The sequence below is a fragment of the Bos javanicus genome, chromosome 9 (assembly GCF_032452875.1).
Source record: "Bos javanicus breed banteng chromosome 9, ARS-OSU_banteng_1.0, whole genome shotgun sequence".
NCBI lineage: Eukaryota > Metazoa > Chordata > Mammalia > Artiodactyla > Bovidae > Bos > Bos javanicus.
This window is the reverse complement of record NC_083876.1, coordinates 9,585,380-9,610,170: the sequence shown is the minus strand read 5'-3', so window position 1 is coordinate 9,610,170 and position 24,791 is coordinate 9,585,380. Positions and strand designations below refer to the sequence as shown.

The window sequence follows — 24,791 nt, the reverse complement described above, 5'->3', positions numbered from 1 at the left end:
ATGTGGGTTGCCATTTCCTCCTCCAAGGGATTTTCCTGACCTAGGGATTGAACCAATGTCTCCTGCATTCATAGGCAGGTTCTTTACCACTGAGTCACCTGGGATTGTTTTAAATTATTGATCTCAATTTCAAATCCATTTCTAAAACCATGCATTTGTACAGATGATTTTACTACTTATGTCTTTTAACTTCCCTCCTATCTTTGTGTGTGAAAGATTTCCTACCTTTATTATGTGTTTCCTTTACCACTGAGTTTTTAATTTTGTAATTTTCTTCTTTCTAGGTGTGGCCTTTTCTTTTTGATCTAGAGAAGTTCCTTTAGAATATGTTGCAAAGCTGTTTTGCTGGTGCCGAATTTTTTTAGCTTTTGCTTGTCTGTAAAGTTTTTGTTTGAACTGAATCTTGATGTTGCTTATATTATGAATTTTACCCATGTTTTGAGAGTTATTTCTTATTGTGGTAGAATATCTACTTTGAAAGTTTCATTTTATGTTTTTTTTAATTATAAAATTTTTATATCAAAATATGCTATTATATATGTGAAAGTGAAAGTGTTAGTCATTCACTCGTGTCCAACTCTTTGCGACCCCATGGACTATAGTCTGCCAGGCTCCTCTGTCCATGGAATCCTCCAGGGTTGCCACTTCCTTTTCCAGGGTATCTTCCCGATGCAGGGATCAAACTTAGTCTCCTGCATTGCAGGTGGATTCTTTACCGTCTGAGCCATCAGGGAAGCCCCTATAAAATCATATATATATATATATATATATATAATACTGAGTAATTTTAAGCTTAGATATGCAGGCTGCATGCTGGTCACATTAGTTTTATTTAAACAGTTACTAATAGGCAATATACGGCATATATATATAAAAAAATACTGAGTAATTTTAAGCTTAGATATGCAGGCTGCATGCTAGTCACATTAGTTTTATTTAAACAGTTACTAATAGGCAATATATGGCATATATATATATATATATATATATATAAAATACTGAGTAATTTTAAGCTTAGATATGCAGGCTGCATGCTAGTCACATTAGTTTTATTTAAACAGTTACTAATAGGCAATATAATATACTTGTCAATAGTTTTGGCTCTTAAAAACAAACAAAACTTTGCTTTAAATTTTGGCTCAGCTGTGGAACTCTGGGCAAGTGACTGTCCCAACTTTTTCCTCTGTAAAATGGTGAAAGAACAGCAACTTTTTGGAATTGTGAGCTTTGTTCATTGCAGGAGCATATAAAGTGTTTAGCTCAGCACCTAATGCACAATAAAGTACTGAACACAAAATTAACTTATTTTATTTCAGGAGAATGTTTTTCCTACAGAGGATTAAACTTCCCTCATGTCCTTACATTTCCGAAGTGAGGTCCCGTTCGTGGTGTTCTATGAATTACAAGCATCCTCGGGTCCTGAGCAGGTGAGCAGTGATTCTGTTTGCCCTGATGACCAAGGAGAGGTGCTGCCTTGCTGTTGTCTTCCTCCTCCTGGCCTCCAGCTCCTGCTCTGAGTCGGGTGTGTGCCTGGATGGTGGGAGGAGTGTCCCAGAGCCGTCTTGCCTGCACAGTCACGCCACGGGCTGCCGTAAGGAAAACACACCAGGGAGGCTAGGCTTTTCTCTGAGTGGAAAGAGGGCAGATGCTACCGGTGCTGTTTGTCTTCCAGGCAGAGGAGGCCCTTCTTGGGTTGTGGTCCCACTTAAACACAGACGCTCACTTCCCGTCCCCTACTCCCTCAGTGAAGGTGCTGCGCTGTGCCTTATGGTAACATCTTACAGCCTCATCACTGGTGAGATGGACAAACACGTATTGAACCTTTATAACAAATAAGGCAATGCTGTTTAAAAACAATAAAACATAGTTCTGTTGACAATGCACTTTTTTCCTGTTATCCTCAGAGTTTATGTCATGATGAAGATATGATGGCAAGCTTTCCAGGACATTCAGCCTTCAGTCACAGTGCTCTGGGATTACTGGTTTGCTGAAATATGAAATATGAATATAAAAACACCTGACTCACCCAATTATTTCCTAGAATAGTTAGCTGGGTGGAGGCTCCCCGAGTTAATAACTAAACCCAACCCTCAAATCTATTGGCAAAGGGCATGTTTAAGCTTAATGACTCTGTATCCACCCAGAGAGATAAAGGAGGCTTTGATATCCTACTCAGTAGGCTGGGGGAGGGGCATGAGTCATTAGGTACCTGGGAACTGAAGGTGTGGCCTATACTGGGAGTATTTTGAAAGGTGAGTTGAAGTACTAGCCTAGTCCTTCAGAGACTGCCCCGCATCAAGCCTGAGGCTGAAGATTCAAGAATAGGACTTGAACAAGAGAAGAACTTGTGCAAGGGGAGCATAGGGCAGAGTAAATAATCTCTGCATTATGACATGTGGGTCAAGAGTTATGCTGGCTCACACAGGATCCACAATCCCACTCCAGGGCATATAGCCGGACAAAACTGTAATTCAAAAGGAAGCATGCTCCTCATTGTTCATTGCAGCACTATTTGCAATAGCCAAGACGTGGAGGCAACCCAAATATTCACTGACAGAGGAATGGATAAAGAGGATGTGGTGTATATACATACACACACATACCAATATATGGAATATATACTGTTCCCTTGTATTTATATACAATGGAATATTATTCAGCCATAGAAAAGAATGAAATAATGCCATTTGCAGCGCCTTGGGGGCCTAGAGATTGTCATACTAAGTAAAGTAAGTCAGACAAAGAAAAACAAATATCATATAAGATTGCCTATATGGGGAATCTAAACTATGACACAGGTGAACTTAGCTACAAACAGAAACAGGCTCATGGGCATAGAGAAGAGACTTGTGGTTGCCCAGAGCAAGAGGGATGGGGGAGAGGTGGATTGATCATTTGGGATTAGCAGATGCAAACTATTATACATAGGATGGATGAACAACAAGGTCCTACTTATAGCACTCTATAGCACAGAGAACTATATTCAACATCCTGTGAAAAACCATAAAAAAGAATATGAAAAAGAATGTATATATATATATATGTATGTATAATGGAATCACTTTTCTGTACAGCAGAAATTAACACAACATTGTAAATAGACTATTAGTTCAATAAAATAAAAAAGAGCTGTACAAGTTTAGAAAAAGAAAATTTCCACAGCTTAAAAAATTTCCTATCTAATCGTACTGTTGAATGACCTACGGTATATGAGGTGTCTAGCCCAGTATCTGGCCGGCATATACTGTCACTCAATCTGTTTCTTCCCTTCATCTATGATCTTTGCTTTTTATTTAATTTTTGTAAGAATAAGAGTACTTAAAGATGGTATCTATAAAAGTCTTATGTAAGTTCATATTTCTAAGATATTAATTAGTATCTAAAGCTCTCTCATTGGTTTCACTGTGAACAATAATGAAACATGACAGCAAATTTAGTCATCTGTATCAAATTTCTGCCATATGGTTCAGAAATTATTTGGGGAAACATTTTGGAATGAAGAGTCTTAGATCATTTTAGTATCTTACCATGGTTTTGCCAAAACAAACAAACAAACCCTGTACATATAGCCAGAATATTAATTTTAAAACATCACTGGTAACTCCATGTAGTTACTCATTTTTGAATACTAAACTACCAGAGTGACATTTTAAATGTGGGGCCAATCTTTCCAGTTCTTTTCCTGAGAAAATAAATTATGCTTTGAAGTATTAGTAAATTAGAGAAACTTTTCAGCTGTTCCACAATAAATTATTCCACAAGGTAGAAAAAAAAATCATTTCACACGTCCTAGTAAAAGTCACTGTGTTATACAAGGTCCTGTTATATAGCACAGGGACCTATACTCAATATTTTATAATAACCTATAAGGGAAAAAAGTCTGAAAAAGAATATATATGTATATTCATAACTGAATCACTTTGCTGTATACCTGAAACTAACACAACAATGTAAATCAACTATATTTCTATTAAAAAAAAAAGCCACTGTATCCTGAATAGGGTAACAAACACTCTAACATATAAAACCCAATGTATTAAGGCATGGGAGAAGGCAATGGCACCCCACTCCAGTACTGTTGCCCGGAAAATCCCATGGATGGAGGAGCCTGGTAGGCTTCAGTCCATGGGGTCGCTAAGAGTCCGACACGACTGAGCGACTTCACTTTCACTTTCCACTTTCATGCATTGGAGAAGGAAATGGCAACCCACTCCAGTGTTCTTGCCTGGAGAATCCCAGGGACGGAGAAGCCTGGTAGGCTGCAGTCCATGGGGTCGCACAGAGTCGGACACGACTGAAGCGACTTAGCAGCAGCAGCAGCAGCAGCATATAAGGCATGGACAATATAAAGTATTTGAGAGCATCTTTTTCAACTCTACCTAGTCACCTATTTCATGTTTTCTTAATGTGTGTATGAAATAATTCTATATATTTAAGACTTCATTAAACCTAAGTATATGAGGTAACTTCAAAATAATGTTTTTGTCAATAACAGTTAATCATGCATCTCTCATTTAATGATATTTTATTAAAGTCAGGTTTTTCTTTTCTAGAATATGCTAATATTGCTGTCTTCTAGAACAAAATATCAGTAAAAAAAGAAAAAAGGATTTACTTGACTGAGTATTATGAAATTTTGATAGGCTGGATTTTAACTCTTTGAAGATTAGCTTTCCTTTTGCACCTCTCCCCTCCCCCACACCCCTCTGCTCCAACACGTACCCTTTGGGGCAAGTTTCCCTTTCACAGATACAGCCTTGTTGTTGGGCCAATCTGGCTACAGACAGGATGTAACTTGTAGGAAGGAGAAACCCTGGTGTCCCAGAAAGACTGAGGCTGACGGCGGAGGGGCCAGCCTGCCTCTTCCCTTTGCTTTGCTAGACAGTGAGTGTGTTCTGGGAGAAGTGGCCCACTGCCACCCAGGAGCGTGGGGAGCTGTGACCCCGGCCAGGCTCTCTGTAAGGAAAAGGGGAGAATTCAGGAGGCAGTACAATTCAAGGGCAGGACGTGCTTCCAAAGGAGGAAAGAGGAGCCAGAAAGGGTGATTTGAAGACTTCAGATAATTTGGCAACTTTTTACCTAGGGCTTGTGAGTGTGTGTGTGTGTATATAGGAAGGAAGTAGCATTGCGAAACATCCCTACGTACCACTGGCCAGCCTCCCTGGCTTTGAAAAACAACAATAAAAAACAAACTACTTTGAATCCATTCATAACAGGAAATAACATACTGGAAACTAGAGAATTGTGATGTAAAAATAAATCCAAGAACTTAGAACAATAAAGGCTAAATAATTTATTAAAAGGGTTTGGATAATAAAAGTTGGGAATAATAGAACAGGAGCACCCAGTTTAGTTCACGAGGCATCAAATAAGGTAGTGAAAATAGCTGAGAGCCACACATTTGCTGGTTTTCAAATATATCCAAGGATTGTCAGGGCTCTCATCTCCAAATATCATTGTAACCTAAATTGTCTTCGCATTGCAACTTTCGTAAATTCAAATAATAGCAGTAAGGAACTGACAAAGGATCAGTTGTATAGGTTTCAGAAAAACAAGTTTTGGTTTCCCTTTAGTAAGAAAATCTAGTAAAGAAAAATGAGTTCTTGTAGAATAAAAAAGACATGTTTCATATTCCACTGTAGTCAAATCAGAGGCAGTTTCTCTCTATATAATGAGTACAGGTGATGCATATGTGATGAGTTATTAGAGAGCCACTGGTTTTTGTGATATGATATCCACTTAGAACATGATTCTGAAAATTGTTTATACCCACATCTAATGCAGATGGTGCCAGCCAGAAGCATTCAGAAGTCATCACACACCACACAGGCAAACATCATGATGCTGAGGAGAAAGGGTCTTCCCCTGCCACTCCTTGCTAATTTATTATCTTCTCAGTCTAGCTCTCTGGAGAAGGCAATGGCAATTCACTCCAGTACTCTTGCCTGGAAAATCCCATGGACCGAGGAGCCTGGTGGGCTGCAGTCCACGGGGTCACTAAGAGTCAGACACGACTGAGCGACTTCACTTTCACTTTTCACTTTCACGCATTGGAGAAGGAAATGGCAACCCACTCCAGTGTTCTTGCCTGGAGAATCCTAGGGACGGGGGAGCCTGATAGGCTGCCGTCTCAGGGGTCCCACAGAGTCGGACACGACTGAAGCGACTTAGCAGCAGCAGCAGCAGCTCTCAGGACCTGTGTTTCTTCTTCTAGACACAGAACACTTCTGCTCTCTTATCATGAACTCACCCACGTGAACCTTCACTGTTTTTCGTTTGACCTGACTTGTTTTCAGATAAAGAGTCAAAGAAGGGAGGAAATGAAGAGAAGGGACCTAAAGAGGTGCTCCAGTTTTGGGGTTCTCCCTGGTGGAAAGCCTTCTGCGGCTTCCAGAGCTGATAGATGTGGGTCTGAAACTGGTGCCCAGAGGCGGCTCTTCATATACTCATTGCTGACAGTTCGTTTATTTTGCAGAAGTCGCCTTAAAAGTTTGCTTATAAAATGCACCTCTTTCTTGTATTTATCCACTTGCTATGACTAATCTTTAGTCTCATTTTTTTTGTTTTTGGCCTCAGTTTGATTCATTGTACTTCAACAAATTGTTTAAGTGACCCATTTCTTTAACATATTTTTTTGTATACCATTAAAAAAAATTTTTTGTGTGTATAGACAACCAAATCCTTGAAAAGAGGTGAAGTAATGATTCTTTGATTAGTGAGCTCTACTATCACTCTTACGCCCTAATGTTGTTTTGTGAATGATGTTTAAAGTATTTAATAAATTGTGTCTTTAATATGATCATTGAAATGATTTCCTAGTTATACTCCAATTTACAACAAACTACTGAATGCTGAAAGTGAACAGAAATGCATTTATCTGTATAAATGTCTTGAAATAACTATATCTAAGATGTCTTTTTTGTGCTGTGTAGTGACCTTTATGGGAGTTTTAAGCCATTCAGCTGGAGGATAAAAAATCCTCCAGACATTTATACTAAGTATGAAAACCCAGGTATGAGACTGATGATACTATGACTAAGCCTTGTACTTTATATAGCGTGTTATACAATCAGTTTTGGAATCTTTTAGAGTAACTGAGAGGATATTAAAACAATAATCGTTCCTTTTCCAATAACTCGCTTACACGTTAATCAGCATATTCAAGCTTCCTTCTCATTAGTTTTACAAAATTCTAGGAAATACTTTCCATTGTATGTTATGAGTGACTTTATTAAAGGATTAAAATCCTTTCAATAGACAATAGGGACGTGAAGTTGGATACAGGTATTTTGTATCCCAAGCCAATGTTCCAGTCCCAGGTAAATCTTGAAAAGGACTCAATTTAGTTATTTTATACTTTGTTTTATGGCAAAAGTAGCCATGTAATAAATTTTGCATGCCACATCTTACCTCAAATTCTCCATCCTGGCTCTTGTTTCTACATTCAGAACACTGGGAAAAATTGCTGAGAAAAATCTCTGGCCAAAAAAATTTTTTTCTTGCAATACTATAGTTCATACTTTTCATTGAATGTCTGCTGAGTCCTTGATGAGACTTTTTTTTCCCCCTTGGAGAAGGGATACATCCGATCACCCTCCCATTATTCAATTCAGTTCAGTTCAGTCGCTCAGTCGTGCCCGACTCTTTGTGACCTCATGAACTGCAGCACGCCAGGCCTCCCTGTCCATCACCAACTCCCAGAGTTCACCCAGACTCACATCCATCGAGTCAGTGATGCCATCCAGCCATCTCATCCTCTGTCGTCCCCTTCTCCTCCTGCCCCCAATCCCTCCCAGCATCAGAGTCTTTTCCAATGAGTCAACTCTTCACATGAGGTGGCCAAAGTACTGGAGTTTCAGCTTTAGCATCATTCCTTCCAAAGAAATCCCAGGGCTGATCTCCTTCAGAATGGACTGGTTGGATCTCCTTGCAGTCCAAGGGACTCTCAAGAGTCTTCTTCAACACCACAGTTCAAAAGCATCAATTCTTCGGCTCAGCCTTCTTCACAGTCCAACTCTCACATCCATACATGACCACTGGAAAAACCATAGCCTTGACTATACAAACTTTTGTTGGCAAAGTAATGTCTCTGCTTTTGAATATGCTATCTAGGTTGGTCATAACTTTCCTTCCAAGGAGTAAGCGTCTTTTAATTTCATGGCTGCAGTCACCATCTGCAGTGATTTTGGAGCCCAGAAAAGTGAAGTCTGACACTGTTTCCACTGTTTCCCCATCTATTTCCCATGAAGTGATGGGACCAGATGCCATGATCTTCGTTTTCTGAATGTTGAGCTTTAAGCCAACTTTTTCACTCTCCTCTTTCACTTTCATCAAGAGGCTTTTGAGTTCCTCTTCACTTTCTGCCATAAGGGTGGTGTCATCTGCACATCTGAGGTTATTGATATTTCTCCATGCAATCTTGATTCCAGCTTGTGCTTCTTCCAGTCCAGCGTTTCTCATGATGTACTCTGCATAGAAGTTAAATAAGCAGGGTGACAATATACAGCCTTGACGTACTCCTTTTCCTATTTGGAACCAGTCTGTTGTTCCATGTCCAGTTCTAACTGTTCCTTCCTGACCTGCATACAGATTTCTCAAGAGGCAGGTCAGGTGGGCTGGTATTCCCATCTCTTTCAGAATTTTCCACAGTTTATTGTGATCCACACAGTCAAAGGATTTGGCCTAGTCAATAAAGCAGAAATAGATGTTTTTCTGGAACTCTCTTGCTTTTTCCATGATCCAGCAGATGTTGGCAATTTGATCTCTGGTTCCTCTGTCTTTTCTAAAACCAGCTTGAACATCAGGAAGTTCATGGTTCACATATTGCTGAAGCCTGGCTTGGAGAATTTTGAGCATTACTTTACTAGCATGTGAGATGAGTGCAATTGTGCAGTAGTTTGAGCATTCTTTGGCATTGCCTTTCTTTGGGATTGGAATGAAAACTGACCTTTTCCAGTCCTGTGGCCACTGCTGAGTTTTCTGCACCGACTTCCTGTATGTGGCCACAGGCGGCCTTGCTCTTACTTTATAGACAAAACTGAAGCACCAGATGGAAACTCTCTTCAGCTTTACCAGCAACAGTCTACACACTTCACTTACCAGCTCCCACACATATCCTCAGGGTTTTCTTTCTCATGGGAGGAGTGTCATTCTTTGGATGGAGGTTAGTCATTATCTGTGTTCCCGATCACAGGCTCTCCAAAGACCCGGTGCTGTGCTGCATCACTGTCCCCCTTGTTTTTGTTCTGCTGCTGCTGCTGCTAAGTCCCTTCAGTCGTGTCCGACTCTGTGAGACCCCATAGACGGCAGTCCACCAGGCTTCTCCATCCCTGGGATTCTCCAGGCAAGAATACTGGAGTGGGTTGCCATTTCCTTCTCCAATGCATGCATGCGTGCTAAGTGGCTTCAGTCGTGTCCGACTCTGTGCGACCCTATGGACAGCAGCCCACCAGGCACCTCTGTTCACAGGATTCTCCAGGCAAGAATACCAGAGTGGGTTGCCATTTCCTTCTCCCTTTGTTCTCCACTGGTCCCTCATCACAGCCCTTAGCCCTCTGCCCAGCCCCCAGGTGAGGGTGTTCGGCAGTTCAGTGCTTACCCTTTCCTTCTCTCCTGGGTGCCTCACAAACGAGATCTCACCCACATCCCTGGCTTCAAGCGCTCACTAAAGATGTCTGCATCTGGCTCTAGCCCTGACAGCTCCCCCAAGAGTGCTTGACACCCAGGGGACAGCTCTACTCATCTGTCCAAAGATGCCTCCATCATAAAATGTTCAAAATGAATCCATAATTGGGGACACTTTTATAATCTTATCTTCTGTATTCTCCTTGTTAATGAATGGGGCTATGAATGTCCAGGCTTGAAGCCTAGAAGTCATCTTTATCTCTTCCCTTGCTCTGACTCTCTACTTTCAGAAAATTACCAAGTTCTGTGATATAATAATAATTAATTGTGCTTAATATGGGCTGGGCATTTTTCTAAGGGGATGAAATGTATCATCTCAATCTTCATCATTACTGTATTCTGTGGGTGGCTATTACTGGCTATTATTTTTATTTATTTATTTTTAAAGTATCACTTTATTTACTTATTTTAAAAGTACATATTTATTTGGCTCCATAGGGTCTCAGTTGTGGCATATAGGATCTTGTGTTGCGGCGCGAGGGCTTATTTCTAGTTGCGGCCCGTGGGCTCAGTTATCCTGCAGCACGTGGGATCTTAGTTCCTCCACTAAGGATCAAACCTGTGTCCCCTGCATTGGAAAGTGGATTCTTAATCACTGGACCACCAGGGACCTCTGCCATCAACATCTTAAAGGTAAGAAAGCTGAGGCACAGAGAGGCAAAACAATGTCAGGAGACAGGGTAATAAAGCGTAGGGCTGGGGTCTAATTACATAGCCAGTGAAGGCTTTCAGCAACCACACTCTGCTGCCTTCCAACATGCTGCTGCTGCTGCTTAGTCATTTCAGTTGTGTCTGACACTTTGCGACCCTATAGACTGCAGCCTGCCAGGATCCTCTGACCATAAGATTCTCCAAGCATGGCTAAAGTGGGTGATCAAACCCAGGTCTCCTGCATTGCAGGCAGAGCCACCAGGGAAGTCCACCTTTCAGCATGTCAGGACCCTAAATATCCTGAATTCGTTTCCTCCTATTCTTTTTTTTTCTTTATTAATTACTTTATTTTTTATTGAAGGAGAATTGCTTTACAGAGTTTTGCTGTTTTCTGTCAAACCTCAACATGAATCATCCATAGGAATACATATATCCCCTCCCTTTTGAAATTCTCTCCCATCTCCCACCCCATCTCACCCCTCTAGGTTGATACAGAGGCCCCTGTTTGAGTTTCCTGAGACATACAGCAAATTCTCATTGGCCATCTATTTTACATATGGTAATGTAAGTTTCCATGTTACTCTTTCCATACATCTCACCCTCTTCTCTCCTCTCCCCATGTCCGTAAGTCTATTCTCTATGTCTCTTTCTCCATTGCTGCCCTGTAAATAAATTCTTCAGTACCATTTTTTTAGATTCCATATATATGCATTGCTGCTGCTAAGTTGCTTCAGTCATGTCCAACTCTGTGCGACCCCATAGACGGCAGCCCACCAGGCTCCCCGTCCCTGGGATTCTTCAGGCAAGAACACTGGAGCGGATTGCCATTTCCTTCTCCAATGCATGAAAGTGAAAAGTGAAAGTGAAGTTGCTCAGTCGTGTCCGACTCTTAGAGACCCCATGGCCTGCAGCCTACCAGGCTCCTCCATCCATGGGATTTTCCAGGCAAGAGTACTGAAGCGGGGTGCCATTGCCTTCTCCGATATATGTGTTAGAATACAGTATTTATCTTTCTCTTTCTGACTCCCTTTACTCTGTATAATAGGTTCTAGGTTCATCCAGCTCATTAGAACTGACTTGGATGTGTTCCGTTTTATGGCTGAGTAATATTCCATTGTGTATATGTACCACAATTTCTTTATTCATTCATCTGTCAATGGACATCTAGATTCCTTCTGTGTTCTAGCTATTGTAAATAGTGCTGCAATGAACATTGGGATATATGAGTCTATTTTGAAAAATTTTGGTTTCCTCAGGGTTTTGCCTAGGAGTGGGATTCCTTAGTCATATGGTGATTTTATTCCTAGTTTTTTAAGGAATCTCTATGCCATCTTCCATAATGACTATATCAATTTACATTCCCACCAACAGTGCAAAAACATTCCCTTTTCTCTACACCCTCTCCAGCATCTGTTGTTTGTAGCATTTTTGATGGGGGCCATTCTGACCAGTGTGAGGTGATATCTCATTGTACTTTTGATCTGCATTTCTCTAATAATGAGGGATGTTGAGCCTCTTTTCATGTGTTTGTTAGCCATCTGTATGTCTTCTTTGGAGAAATGTCTGCTTAGGTTTCTTTCCCACTTTTTGATTGGGTTGTTTGTTTTTCTGGTATTGAGTTGTATGAGCTGATTCCATATTTTGGAAATTAATCCTTTGTCAGTTGTTTCATTTGCTATTATTTTCTCCCATTCCAAGCATTGTGTCTTCACCTTGTTTATAGTTTCCTTTGCTGTGCAAAAGCTTTTAAGTTTAATCAGGTCCCGCTTGTTTACTTTCATTTTTATTTCCATTAGTCTAGGAGGTGGGTCATAGAGGATCTTATTTGATTTATTTTGTTGAGTGTTCTGCCTATGTTTTCCTCTAAGAGTTTTATAGTTTCTGGTCTTACATTTAGGTCTTTAATCCATTTTGAGTTTATCTTTGTGTATGGTGTTAGGAATTATTTTAATTTCATTCTTTTACATATAGCTGTCCAGTTTTCCCAGTACCATTTATTGAAGAGGCTGCCTTTGCCCCATTGTATGATCTTGCCTCCTTTGTCAAAAATGAGGTACCCATAGGTGCATGGGTTTATCTCTGGGCTTTCTATCTTGTTCTATTGGTCTATATTTCTGTTTTTGTGCCAGTACCATACTGTTTTGATGACTGTAGCTTTGTAATATTATCTGAAGTCAGGAAAGTTAATTCCTCCAGCTCCATTCTTTCTCAAGACTGCTTTGGCTATTTGGGGTTTTTTTGTGTTTCTATATGAATTGTGAAATTTTTTATTCTAGTTCTGTGAAAAAAATGCCATGGTAATTTGATAAGGATCACGTTAAATCTGTAGATTGTGTTTGGTAGTATAGTCATTTTCACAATATTGATTCTTCCTACCCAGGAACATGGAATATCTCTCATCTGTTTATGTCATCTTTGATTTCTTTCATCAGTGTCTTAATACTTTTCTGTGTACAATTCTTTTGTCTCCTTGTGTAAGTTTATTCATAGATATTTAATTCTTTTTGTTGTAATGGTGATTGGGATTGATTCCTTAATTTCTCTTTCTGATTTTTCATTGTTAGCATATAGTAATGCAAGTGACTTCTGTGTATTGATTTTGTATCCTGCAACTTTGCTAAATTCACTGATTAGGTTGAGTAATTTTCTGATACTATCTTTAGGGTTTCCTATGTACAGTATCGTGTCATCTGCAAACAGTGAAAGCTTTACTTCTTCTTTTCCAATCTGGATTCCTTTTATTTCTTTTTCTTTGATTGCAGTAGCTAGGACGTCCAGAACTATGTTGAATAATAGTGGGGAAAGAGGATAGCCTTGTCTTGTTCCTGATCTTTGGGGGAATGCTTTCAGTTTTTCACCATTGAGAATAATGTTTGCTGTAGGCTTATCATATATGGCCTTTACTATGTTGAGGTAGGTTCCTTCTATGCCCATTTTTTGAAGAGTTTTAAAAACAAAGCTAGTGGAGGTGATGGAATTCCAGTTGAGCTATTTCAAATCCTGAAAGATGATGCCATGAAAGTGCTGCACTCAATATGCCAGCAAATTTGGAAAACTCAGCAGTGGCCACAGGACTGGAAAGGTCAGTTTTCATTCCAATCCCAAAGAAAGTGAAAGTGAAGTCACTCAGTCATGTCTGACTCTTAGCGACCCCATGGACTACAGCCCACCAGGCCCTCTGTACATAGGATTATCCAGGCAAGAGTACTGGAGTGGGGTGCCATTGCCTTCTCTGTTAACAGCGGCTAGGCATATTATATTTACTTGGAGCTGGTATACTTGGTGACAGCCTTAGTGCCCTCAGACATGGCATGCTTGCCCAGCTCCCCAAGTAGCAGCAAGCGCACGGCAGTCTGGATCTCCCTGGATGTGATAGTTGAGCGCTTGTAGTAATGCACCAGGTGCGATGCCTCACCAGCGATGGGCTCAAAAATGTCGTTGACGAAGGAGTTCATGATTCCCATGGCCTTGGATGAGATGCCGGTGTCCGGATGGACTTGCTTCAGCACCTTGTACACGTACACGGAGTGGTTCTCCTTGCGGCTGTGCTTGTGCTTCTTGCCGTCCTTCTTCTGGGCCTTGGTCACAGCTTTTTTAGAGCCCTTTTTAGGGGCAGGAGCAGACTTAGCCAGTTCAGGTATGTCTATAATGACAACACCCAACAACACAGAATCCCAAAGAAAGGCAATGCCAAAGAATGCTCAAAATACCACACAATTGCACTCATCTCACATGCTAGTAAAGTAATGCTCAAAATTCTCCAAGCCAGGCTTCAGCAATATGTGAACTGTGAACTTCCTGATGTTCAAGCTGGTTTTAGAAAAGGCAGAGGAACCAGAAATCACATTGCCAACATCTGCTGGATCATGGAAAAAGCAAGAGAGTTCCAGAAAACCATCTATTTCTGCTTTATTGACTATGCCAAAGCCTTTGACTGTGTGGATCACAATAAACTGTGGAAAATTCTGAAAGAGATGGGAATACCAGCCCACCTGACCTGCCTCTTGAGAAATCTGTATGCAGGTCAGGAAGCAACAGTTAGAACTGGACATGGAACAACAGACTGGTTCCAAATAGGAAAAGAAGTACTTTAAGGCTGTATATTTTCACCCTGCTTATTTAACTTCTATGCAGAGGACATCATGAGAAATGCTGGGCTGGAGGAAGCACAAGCTGGAATCAAGATTGCATGGAGAAATATCAATAACCTCAGATATGCAGATGACACCACCCTTATGGCAGAAAGTGAAGAGGAACTCAAAAGCCTGTTGATGAAAGTGAAAGAGGAGAGTGAAAAAGTTGGCTTAAAGCTCAACATTCAGAAAACAAAGATCATGGCATCTGGTCCCATCACTTCATGGGAAATAGATGGGGAAACAGTGGAAACAGTGTCAGACTTTATTTTTGGGGCTCCAAAATCACTGCAGATGGCGACTGCAGCCATGAAATTAAGAGATGCTTACTCCTTGGAAGGAAAGTTATGACCAACCTAGATAGCATATTCAAAAGCAGAGACATTACTTTGCCAACAAAGATCCGTCTAGTCAAGGCTATGGTTTTTCCAATGGTCATGTATGGATGTGAGAGTTGGACTGTGAAGAAGGCTGAGCACCAAAGAATTGATGCTTTTGAACTGTGGTGTTGGAAAAGACTCTTGAGAGTCCCTTGGACTGCAAGGAGATCCAACCAGTCCATTCTGAAGGAGATCAGCCCTGGGATTTCTTTGGAAGGAATGATGCTAAAGCTGAAACTCCAGTACTTTGGCCACCTCATGCGAAGAGTTGACTCATTGGAAAAGACTCTGATGCTGGGAGGGATTGGGGGCAGGAGGAGAAGGGGACGACAGAGGATGAGATGGCTTAATGGCATCACTGACTCGATGGATGTGAGTCTGAGTGAACTCCAGGAGTTGGTGATGGACAGGGAGGCTGGGTGTGCTGCGATTCATGGGGTCACAAAGAGTTGGACACGACTGAGCGACTGAACTGAACTGAACTGAACTGAATCATAAATTGGTGGTGAATTTTGTCAAAGCCTTTTCTGCATCTATTGAGATGATCATATGGTTTTTATATTTCAGTTTGTTAATATGGTGTACCACGTTGATTGATTTGCATATATTGAAGAATCCTTGCATTCCTGGAATAAACCCAGCTTGATCATGGCATATGAGCTTTTTGATGTGTTGCTGAATTCTGTTTGGTAGAATTTTGCTGAGGATTTTTGCATCTATGTTCATCAGTGATATTGGCCTGTAGTTTTCTTTTTTTGTGTTGTCTTTGTCTGGTTTTGGTATCAGGGTGATGGTGGCCTCATAGAATGAATTTGAAAGTGTTCTTTCCTCTGCAATTTTTGAAAGCGTTTTAGAAGGATAGGCGTTAGCTCTTCTCTAGATGTTTGGTAGGATTCTCCTGTGAAGCCATCTGGTCCTGGGCTTTTGTTTTTTGGGAGATTTTTTTATCAAAGCTTCAATTTCAGTGCTTGTAATTGGGTTGTTTATAATTTCTATTTCTTCCTGGCTCAGTCTGGGAAGACTGAACTTTTCTAAGAATCAAAGAATCCATTTCTTCTAGGTTATCTATTTTATTGCCATTTAATTTTTCATAATATTCTCTTATAATCCTTTGCATTTCTGCATTGTCTATTGTAACCTCTCTGTTTTCATTTCTAATATTGTTGATTTGATTCTTCTCTCTTTTTTTCTTGATGAGTCTGGCTAACGGTTTGTCAATTTTGTTCATCTTCTCCAAGAGCCAGCTTTTAGTTTTATTAACCTTTACTATTGTTTCTTTCATTCATTTTTCATTTATTTCTGCTCAGATCTTTATGATTTCTTTCCTTCTACCAATTTTGGGGATTTTTTTGTTCTTGTTTTTCCAGTTGTTTTAGGTGTAATGTTAGGTTGTGTATTTGATGTTTTTCTTGTTTCTTGAGGTAGGATTGTATTGCTATAAACTTCCCTCTTAGGACTGCTTTTGCTGCCTCCCATAGGTTTTGAGTTGTCATGTTTTCATTGTCATTTGTTTCTAGAAAATTTTTGATTTCCCTTTTGATTTCTTCAGTAACCTTTTGGTTACTTAGAAATGTGTTGTTTAGTCTCCATGTGTCTGTGTTTCTTACATTTTTTTCCTTGCAATTGATATCTAGTCTCATAGTACTGTGGTCCAAGAAGATGCTTGATACCATTTCAGTTTTCTTAAATTTACTGAGGTTTGATTTATGACCCAAGATGTGGTCTCTCCTGGAGAATGGTCCATGTCCATTTGAGAAGAAGGTGTGTTCTTCTGCATTTGGATGGAATGTCCTGAAGATATCTATGAGATCCATCTCATATAATGTATCATTTAAGACTTATGTTTCCTTATGAATTTTCTGTTTTGATGATCTGTCCATTGGTGTGTGTGTGGTGTTAAAATTTCCAACTATTATTGTGTTACTGTCAATTTCTCATTTTATATCTGTTAATGTTTGTCTTATGTATTGAGGTGCTCCTATGTTGGGGTCATCAGTTCAGTTCAGTTCAGTTCAGTCACGCAGTCGTGTCCAACTCTTTGCGACCCCATGAATTGCAGCACGCCAGGCCTCCCTGTCCATCACCAATTCCTGGAGTTCACTCAAACTCACATCCATTGAGTCAGTATGCCATCCAGCCATCTCTTCTGTTGTCCCCTTCTCCTCCTGCCCCCAACCCCTCCCAGCATCAGAGTCTTTTCCAATGAGTCAACTCTTTGCATCAAGTGGCCAAAGTACTGGAGTTTCGGCTTTAGCATCATTCCTTCCAAAGAACACCCAGGGTTGATCTCCTTTAAAATGGACTGGTTGGATCTCCTTGCAGTCCAAGGGACTCTCAAGAGTCTTCTCCAACACCACAGTTCAAAAGCATCAATTCTTCAGCGCTCAGCTTTCTTCACAGTCCAACTCTCACATTCATACATGACCATTGGAAAAACCATAGCCTTGACTAGATGGACCTTTGTTGTAGATATTTACAATTGTTATGTCTTCCTCTTGGATTGATTCCTTGATAATTATGTAATGTCCTTCCTTATCTCTGGTAATCTTCTTTATTTTAAGGTCTGATATGAAGATTGCTACTCCAGCTTTGTTTTGCTTCCCATTTGCATGGAATATATTTTTCCATCCTCTCACTTTGGTCTATATGTATCTTGAGGTCTGAACTGGGTTTCTTGTAGACAGCATATATATGGGTCTTGTTTTTGTATACATTCAGCCAGTCTGTGTCTTTTGTTGGAGCATTTAATCCATTTACATTTAAAGTAATTATTGATATATATGTTCCTATTGCCATTTTCTTAATTCTTTGGGGTCAATTTTGTAGATCTTTTTTCTTCCCGTTTATTTCTTGACTATCTAAGTCCCTTTAACATTTGTTGTAAAGCTGGTTTGGTGATGCTGAATTCCCTTAACTTTTGCTTGTCTGCAAAGCTTTTTATTTCTCCATCAATTCTGAGTGAGATCCTTACCGGGTACAGTAATCTTGTTTGTAGATTTTCCCCTTTCAATACTTTAAATATATCCTGCCATTCCCTTGTGGCCTTCAGAGTTTCAGCTGAAAGATCAGCTTTTAAATGTATGGGGTTTCCCTTGTATGTTATTTGTTGCTTTTCCCTTGCTGCTTTTAATACCCTTTGTGTTTAGCCTTTGTTCCTTTGATTAGTATGTGTTTTGGAAGTTTCTCCTTGGGTTTATCCTGTATGGGACTCTTTGTGCCTTTTGGACTTGATTGACTATTTCCTTTTCCATGTTAGGGAAAATTTCATCTATAATCTCTTCAAGAATTTTCTCATACACTTTCTTTTTGTCTTCTTCTTCTGGGACCCCCTATAATGCAAATGTTTGTGCATTTGATATCGTCCCAGAGGTCTCTGAGACTGTCCTCAGTTCTTTTCATTCTATTTGCTTTATTCTGCTCTTCAGAAGTTATTTTCACCATTTTATCTTCCAGCTCACTGATTCGTTCTTATGCTTCAGATATTCTGATATTGATTCCTTCTAGAATATTTTTAATTTCAGTAAGTGTGTTGTTTCTGTATGTTTATTCTTTAATTCTTCTATGTCTTTGTTAATTGATTCTTGCATTTTCTCCATTTTGTTTTCAAGATTTCTGATCATCTTTACTATCATTATTCTGAATTCTTTTTCAGGTAGTTTGCATATTTCCTCTTCATTTATTTGGACTTCTGTGTTTCTAGTTTGTTCCTTCATTTGTGCAATATTTCTCTGCCGTTTCATTATTATTATTTTTTTAAGTTATTGTGCTTGAGGTTTCCTTTCCCCAGGCTTCAACGTTGAATTCTTTCTTCCTTTTGGTCTGTCCTTTAAAGTTGGTCCAGTGGTTTGTGTAATCTTCTTATAGGGTGAGATTTGTGCTGAGTTTTTGTTTGTTTGTTTTTCCTCTGACGGACAAGGCTGAGTGGGGTGGTAATCCTGTCTGCTGATTATTGGGTTTGTATTTTTGTTGTTTAGATGAGGCATCCTGCACAGGGTGCTCTTAGTGGTTGGGTGATGCTGGGTCATATATTCAAGTGGCTTCCTTTGTGTGAGTTCTCACTATTTGATTTTCCCTCGGTTTAGTTCTCTGATAGTCTAGGGTGTTGGAGTCAGTGCTCCCACTCCAAAGGCTCAGGGCTTGATCTCTGGCCAGGAATGAAGATTCCACAAGTGGTTTGTTATGGCATTAAGTGAGATTAAAACAAATATCCAAAAAGGAGAAACCAAAGATGATCCCCAGACAAATGGCAGTTACAAAATCAGGCAAATAATAATTAAAATAATGGAATATACACATACACATATACCCCCATGAGCAAAGTGAAAATAGTCCAGCAAAAATAAACTACAGTAGATTGACCCAGAAAACAAAGGAAATCAAAAATTATATTTACCAGTTAAGAACAAAACTAACTTAAGTACTAACTGGAAAACAAAGCTAATGCAAGTTGCCAAGTGGGGAATAAAGCAATGAAAACAAAACGAACAAATATCTTGAGAGGAAAGGAAAGAAAGAATAGATATGCAAAGTTAGATAGAGGTAGATAAAGAAGATTTATATACATTAAAGGTTAACTGCAAGGGGAAAAGGACAGTAGGAAAGGCAAACAAAGGAATAAATGTAGGAAAAAATATAATAGGTTAAAAAAATTAAAAATTAAAACTGTAAAAAAAGAAGAAAATGGAGGAAGAAAGAAAAAAAAGAGAGAAACTCCACAGAACGCAAAAGCCCAATGTAGAGGCAGAGGTTTATAACAGTAGAAAGTGTGACTGAATATATACATATACATATACATCCATAAACAAAATCAAAACAGTACAACAAAAATAAAGTAAAATAGATTGACCCAGTGAACAAAGGAAACCAAAAATTATATTCACCAGAACAAAATTAATTAAAGCACAAACTGAAAAACAAAACTAAAGCAAGGTGCTAATTGGGGAATAAAGTAATGAAAATAAAACTAACAAATGTTTTGAGAGGAAAGCAGAGAAAAGAAAGAAAGAAAGAATAGATATTCAAAGTTAGAGGCAGATAAAGAATATTTATATACATTAAAATTTAACTGCAAGGGGAGAACAATAGGGAAAACAAGCAAAGGAATAAATGTAGAAAAAATAATAGTAAGTTTAAAAATTAAAATTAAGAAAAGATAAAAGCAAAAAAAAAAAAAAAAAAAAAAAGGAAAACTCCACAGAATTGCAAAAGCCCAACATAGAGGCAGATGTTTATGACAACAATAAAAATTGTGACTGAGGAAAAAAAATAGCTCAAAAGCTTAATTGGATTTCTTAGTGCCAATAAAATGACAACTACAATAGAGGAAGAAAAAAAGGAAAAAAAAAGAAGAAAAATAAATCCAAAAGAATTTACAGAGCAAGACAAAAAATAAGAATAATAAATGTTTTTCTTGAGTCACTGCTGTCAGAGTCCTTTCCCTCACTGGGAGTCACAATCCACCTCATCTCCCTAGGATGCCCTCCAACACTGTGCTGATCTCTGGACCTGCTGAGGGGGCAGCTCAGATTCCAATCTGCTCCTACTCCTGTGTGTTCTTGCCTCCATTGTCCATGGCTATCAGAACTAGTGCATTTTCTTTTGTAGGAGCTCTCAATGTCCTTTTATATATCCCATAGACACAGAGTCTGCCTAGTTGATCATATGGATTTAATTTGCAGCTTGTACAGCTGGTGGGAAGGGTTTGGGTCTTCTTCCTTGGCCACACTGCCCCTGGGTTTTAATTGTGGTTTTGTTTCCACCTCTGCATGTGGGTCATCCACTGGGGTTTGCTCCTGAGGCTGCCCTGGAGGACTTGGGTCTGCCCCAGTGAGGCCCAGGTGTGGAGGTGGTGCAGCACCAGATACTCAGGGGGGTTGGCGGCTAGGGCAGCAGGAAATATAGTGCTTTAGAAGGGCATGGCAACCAGTATTGGCCAGTACACTCCTGTATTCTTTGCTGGAGAAACCCTCTCTGACAGAGAAGCCTGGCAGGCCACAGTCCACAGGGTTGCAAAGAGTTGAACATGACCAAAGCGATGCTGCATGCATAAATACAAGACTTTTTTCCCCTGTGTCAGCTCTGCCCCAGTGACAGTTGAATGTGACGGTGGCGCAGTTTCTTGGATTTCGGGGACCCTGGTGGCACCAACTGTACAGGAACACGGACTGCCTCCACTGCAGGGGTTATGGCCCGATCAGAGTCTTTTTTTTTTAGCCTCTTGTTGTTGATCAGAAGGCCTGTTTGGCCGGTCTTTCTCCATAGCTCTGCCTGTTCAGGCACTTAGAGGACTCCCTTGCGTGGGGTCCTTCTCTGTTGTTTGGCGGGTCAGGTACATAGAGGGCCCCCCTGGCTGGGGTCCAACTCTGTATATTGGCACATCAGGCACTTAAAGGGGCACCCTGGGTGGGGTCCTACCATGTAGTTCCATGCATCAGTCACTTATAGAAGTACCCTGGGTGGAGTCCTACTCTGTAGTTCAGTGTGTCAGGTGCTTGATGGGCCAGCCTCTCTATTGTTTGGCTGCCGTTGCTGGCATGTGGGGAGAGAGAGGCTATGGAGATGACTTCACCCACTACGCTGACTCAGCAGTATCTCCTTGCTTCCATGGCTGCCTGACTTTCCTCCACAGGCATTTCCCACCATGATCTTCTGCCTCACAACCCCTCAATCTGTCTCTCTGCAGTCCACAGCAGCCCTCTCCCTGGGATTGCTCCACAATCCCTAAACCCCAGCTCCCAGCCACTTCACCTTCCAGGGGACCAGTGTCCCTGTCCAGGGTATGTATGGCTGCGGCAAGGACTGTCTGATTCTCATTCCATTTAGGCTGCCACTGATCAGCTGTTTCACTCTCAGCCTTAAATGTTTCTGCTCTGACTCAGACAATTGCCCCACTGTGCGCATAGGACTGATGCTTCAGTTCCCCCACCCGCTGAGGGCAGGTCCAGCCCTGCTAGCACACCTGTTTTTTCCCCCTAGTTCCTTCATCCTACCGAGTTTTGCGTGGTCCTATGTATTCTTTCCCACTGGTCAGATACTCCTGTCCACTCTCAGCTGGTGTTCTGTATGCACTTCTGTGTCTGAAGGTATATTCCTGATGCATCCATGGAGAGAGATGTTCTCCACATCTACCTACTCCTCCATCATCTCGTTCTCCCACACTCTCCTATTCTTTCTTATTTCAGCTGATTTTCATGTGCTTCCTTATTTCTTGCCTGTGTAACTTACTATAACTTCCCTCCCCAAATCCACTTTATGGGATATGTCTGATTAAGTAGTCCTAGTCAAATTTTCTGAAATGTTAGCTTAGCTATGTCTTTGTAATTTATGGATTTGAATCTTTATTTCAGGAACATTTATTCAAATATACACTTGATTCTCCCCCTATTTTGTGAGCTCTTTTGAGAATAGTGATAATTTTTATGTGTCCCATCCCTATTTGCCATATTCTTCCTTATTTTATCTGTTTGTTCTTTTTCATTTCATTTTGTTATTTCCTCAAGCCTATTGTCTTTGTTTCTGGATATGCTTTTATCCATGTCTGTTTTCCTTTCTGGGGGTCTAAAGAGAAATTCATTTCTGTAAAGAGTGTTAATCACTTAGTCGTGTCTGACTTTGTGACCCCATGGACTGTAGCCTGCCAGGTTCCTCTGTCCTTGGAATTCTCCAGGCAAGAATAATGGAGTGGGTAGCCATTTCCTTCTCCAAGGAATCTTTCCAACCTAGGGATTGAACCCAGTTCTCCTGCATTGCAGGCAGATTCCTTACCATCTGAACCACCAGGGATGCCCCAATATATTTTAACTATATTTTACAGCTAAAATATAGACCAAATAGTGCTCAAATTGACTGTGGTAACAGGGGCAGATGGGCTGGTAAAGTTTTTGGATTGTCCCTCTGGGAAGGTGGAGTCTTTGTTTAATCAGAAGAATCTGAAGGGGTAAAGAAAATTGCTAGAGTGGGGGCAGGAGTGGAGAAAATTGGGCTCACCCTTCCCACCCTGAATAATTTCATATTCAGAAGAGTTCATTCCTGAGACCCATAAGCTCACTTTTCATCTCCTGTTCTCTCTTTATCTCTTGCTTGATCACCTGTTTTTCAGGCTTATTTTGTCAGGAAGGGCAACTTGGTTTAAATTTCTTTGACTATTAGGTGCACTATTTGTTTGAAATTGACCTATTTTGTAGGAAAGGCCCTGAAATTCTGTGTTCTTCATTTCACTTTTGTTTGTTTCTTTCCTCTCTTTTTCTTCAGTATCTCTGCTTCCATCAGGGAGATGGATATTTCAGAAAGAATGAAGAATAAAAACAGGCGATAGCTTCTGAAATTTAAAAAAAAATAGTGAAAGTTGCTCAGTAAGTTTTGAGAGAGAATTTTGTGTGCTCAGTCACTCAGTTGTGTCCAAGTCTATGACCTCATGGACTGCAGCACACCAGGCTGCTTTGTTCTCTCTTCCAGAGTTGGCTCAAATTCATGTCCATTGAGTCCATGACGCTATCTAATTATCTCATCCTCTTCTGCCCCCTTTTCCTTTTATCTTCAATCTTTCTTAGCATCAGGGTCTTTTCCAGTGAGTCAGCTCTTCACATCAGGTGGCCTAGAGTATTAGAGCTTCAGCTTCAGCATCAGTCTTTCCAATGAATATTCAGGGTTGATCTCCTTTAGGATTGACTGTTTTGATCTCCTTGCTGTCCAAGGGACTCTAAAGAGTCTTCCCCAACACCACAGTTCAAAAGCATCAATTCTTTGTCACTCAGCCTTCTTTATGATCTAACTCTCACATCTATACATGACCACTGGAAAGACCATGGTTTTCACTATATGGATCATTATTGGCAAAGTGATGTCTCAGCTTTTTAACATGCTGTCTAGGTTTGTCATAGCTTTCCTTCCAAGGAACAAATGTCTTTTAATTTCATGGCTTCAGTCATCATCTGCAGTGATTTTGGAGCCCAAGAAAATAAAATCTGTCACTATTTCTACTTTTTCCCCTTCTATTTGCCATGAAATGATGGGACCAGATGCCACAATCTTAGTTTTTTGATTATTGAGTTTCAAGCTGGCTTTGTCACTCTCCTCTTTACCCACATCGACCAAGGGCTGAATCTGGATGACCCAGCACATAGATTTCTCATGGAGTTCAAAAAAGATACACCTTCAGCCAATGATGGTGAATACCTTTATATCAGATAAGTAGAGGCCTGCTTTCCAACAATAGAAGGAAGATATGATATAGGAAACATTCAACAAAAGGTTGCTTGTGTTCCAGCATAGAAAGGAGGAGAGAGAAGTGAAGGAGGGAAGAGATTCTGGAAGCATCTACATGAAAGGGTGAAGGGCTTTCACCTCAGTTTCCTGCTCAGGATTCTGAGAGGAGCTTACCTCAGACTCTCCTGTGGAAATCTGGCTACTTCACAGTCACGTTTTTGGAGGCTCTTATGTTTTGTTTCCCTGTTGTCTTATGTGCCCCTTCAGAGGCAAACCCAAGGAAAGGATTTAGATACAGGAGGATTTACTTGGGGCATGGTCCCAGGAAACACCAATAGGTTAGTGGAGAAGTTAAGTATAATGGAAGAAAGCCAATAACGGTGCAGTGCTGGAATACTCCGTGGTCCTTCTCCTGTGTGTCTCCTTCACTTAGCACACTGAACACTTCACTGTGACACTTCTGATCACCACATGTGTGGGGTCCTTTCCGTGTGCCAAGCAATTCTCCATGACACCAGTTGAGTGTCTCACAATTTAACTGAACTCTGACCCCGTCTACTGGAGGTGGTGTCAGATCCCCTAGGTTAAGGTCTCGGTCCCCAAGACTGCCCCAGCCCTGTTCAAGTGCCAACTACAAAGAGCGGATCTTCAGGGCACCCAGCACTTCTGTATAACTTGGCTGCCAATCAGGGTTCCCATGATGCCCTCCTCAGATTCCATTAATTCTAGAGCAGCTCAC

The 24,791-nt window shown here is 40.5% G+C and overlaps 1 protein-coding gene across 1 annotated transcript; it reads right to left on the bottom strand.

Moving 5' to 3' along the window:
• Positions 1 to 10,303: 10,303 nt before the first annotated feature.
• LOC133254486 (histone H2B type 1-K-like) lies at positions 10,304 to 24,369 on the bottom strand. The gene is made up of 3 exons (XM_061428708.1): positions 24,361 to 24,369; positions 13,615 to 13,937; positions 10,304 to 10,310 (listed from the first exon to the last, which is right to left on the bottom strand). Exons 1-3 carry the CDS (start codon positions 24,367 to 24,369, stop codon positions 10,304 to 10,306), a joined length of 339 nt encoding a protein of 112 aa, XP_061284692.1.
• Positions 24,370 to 24,791: the final 422 nt, after the last annotated feature.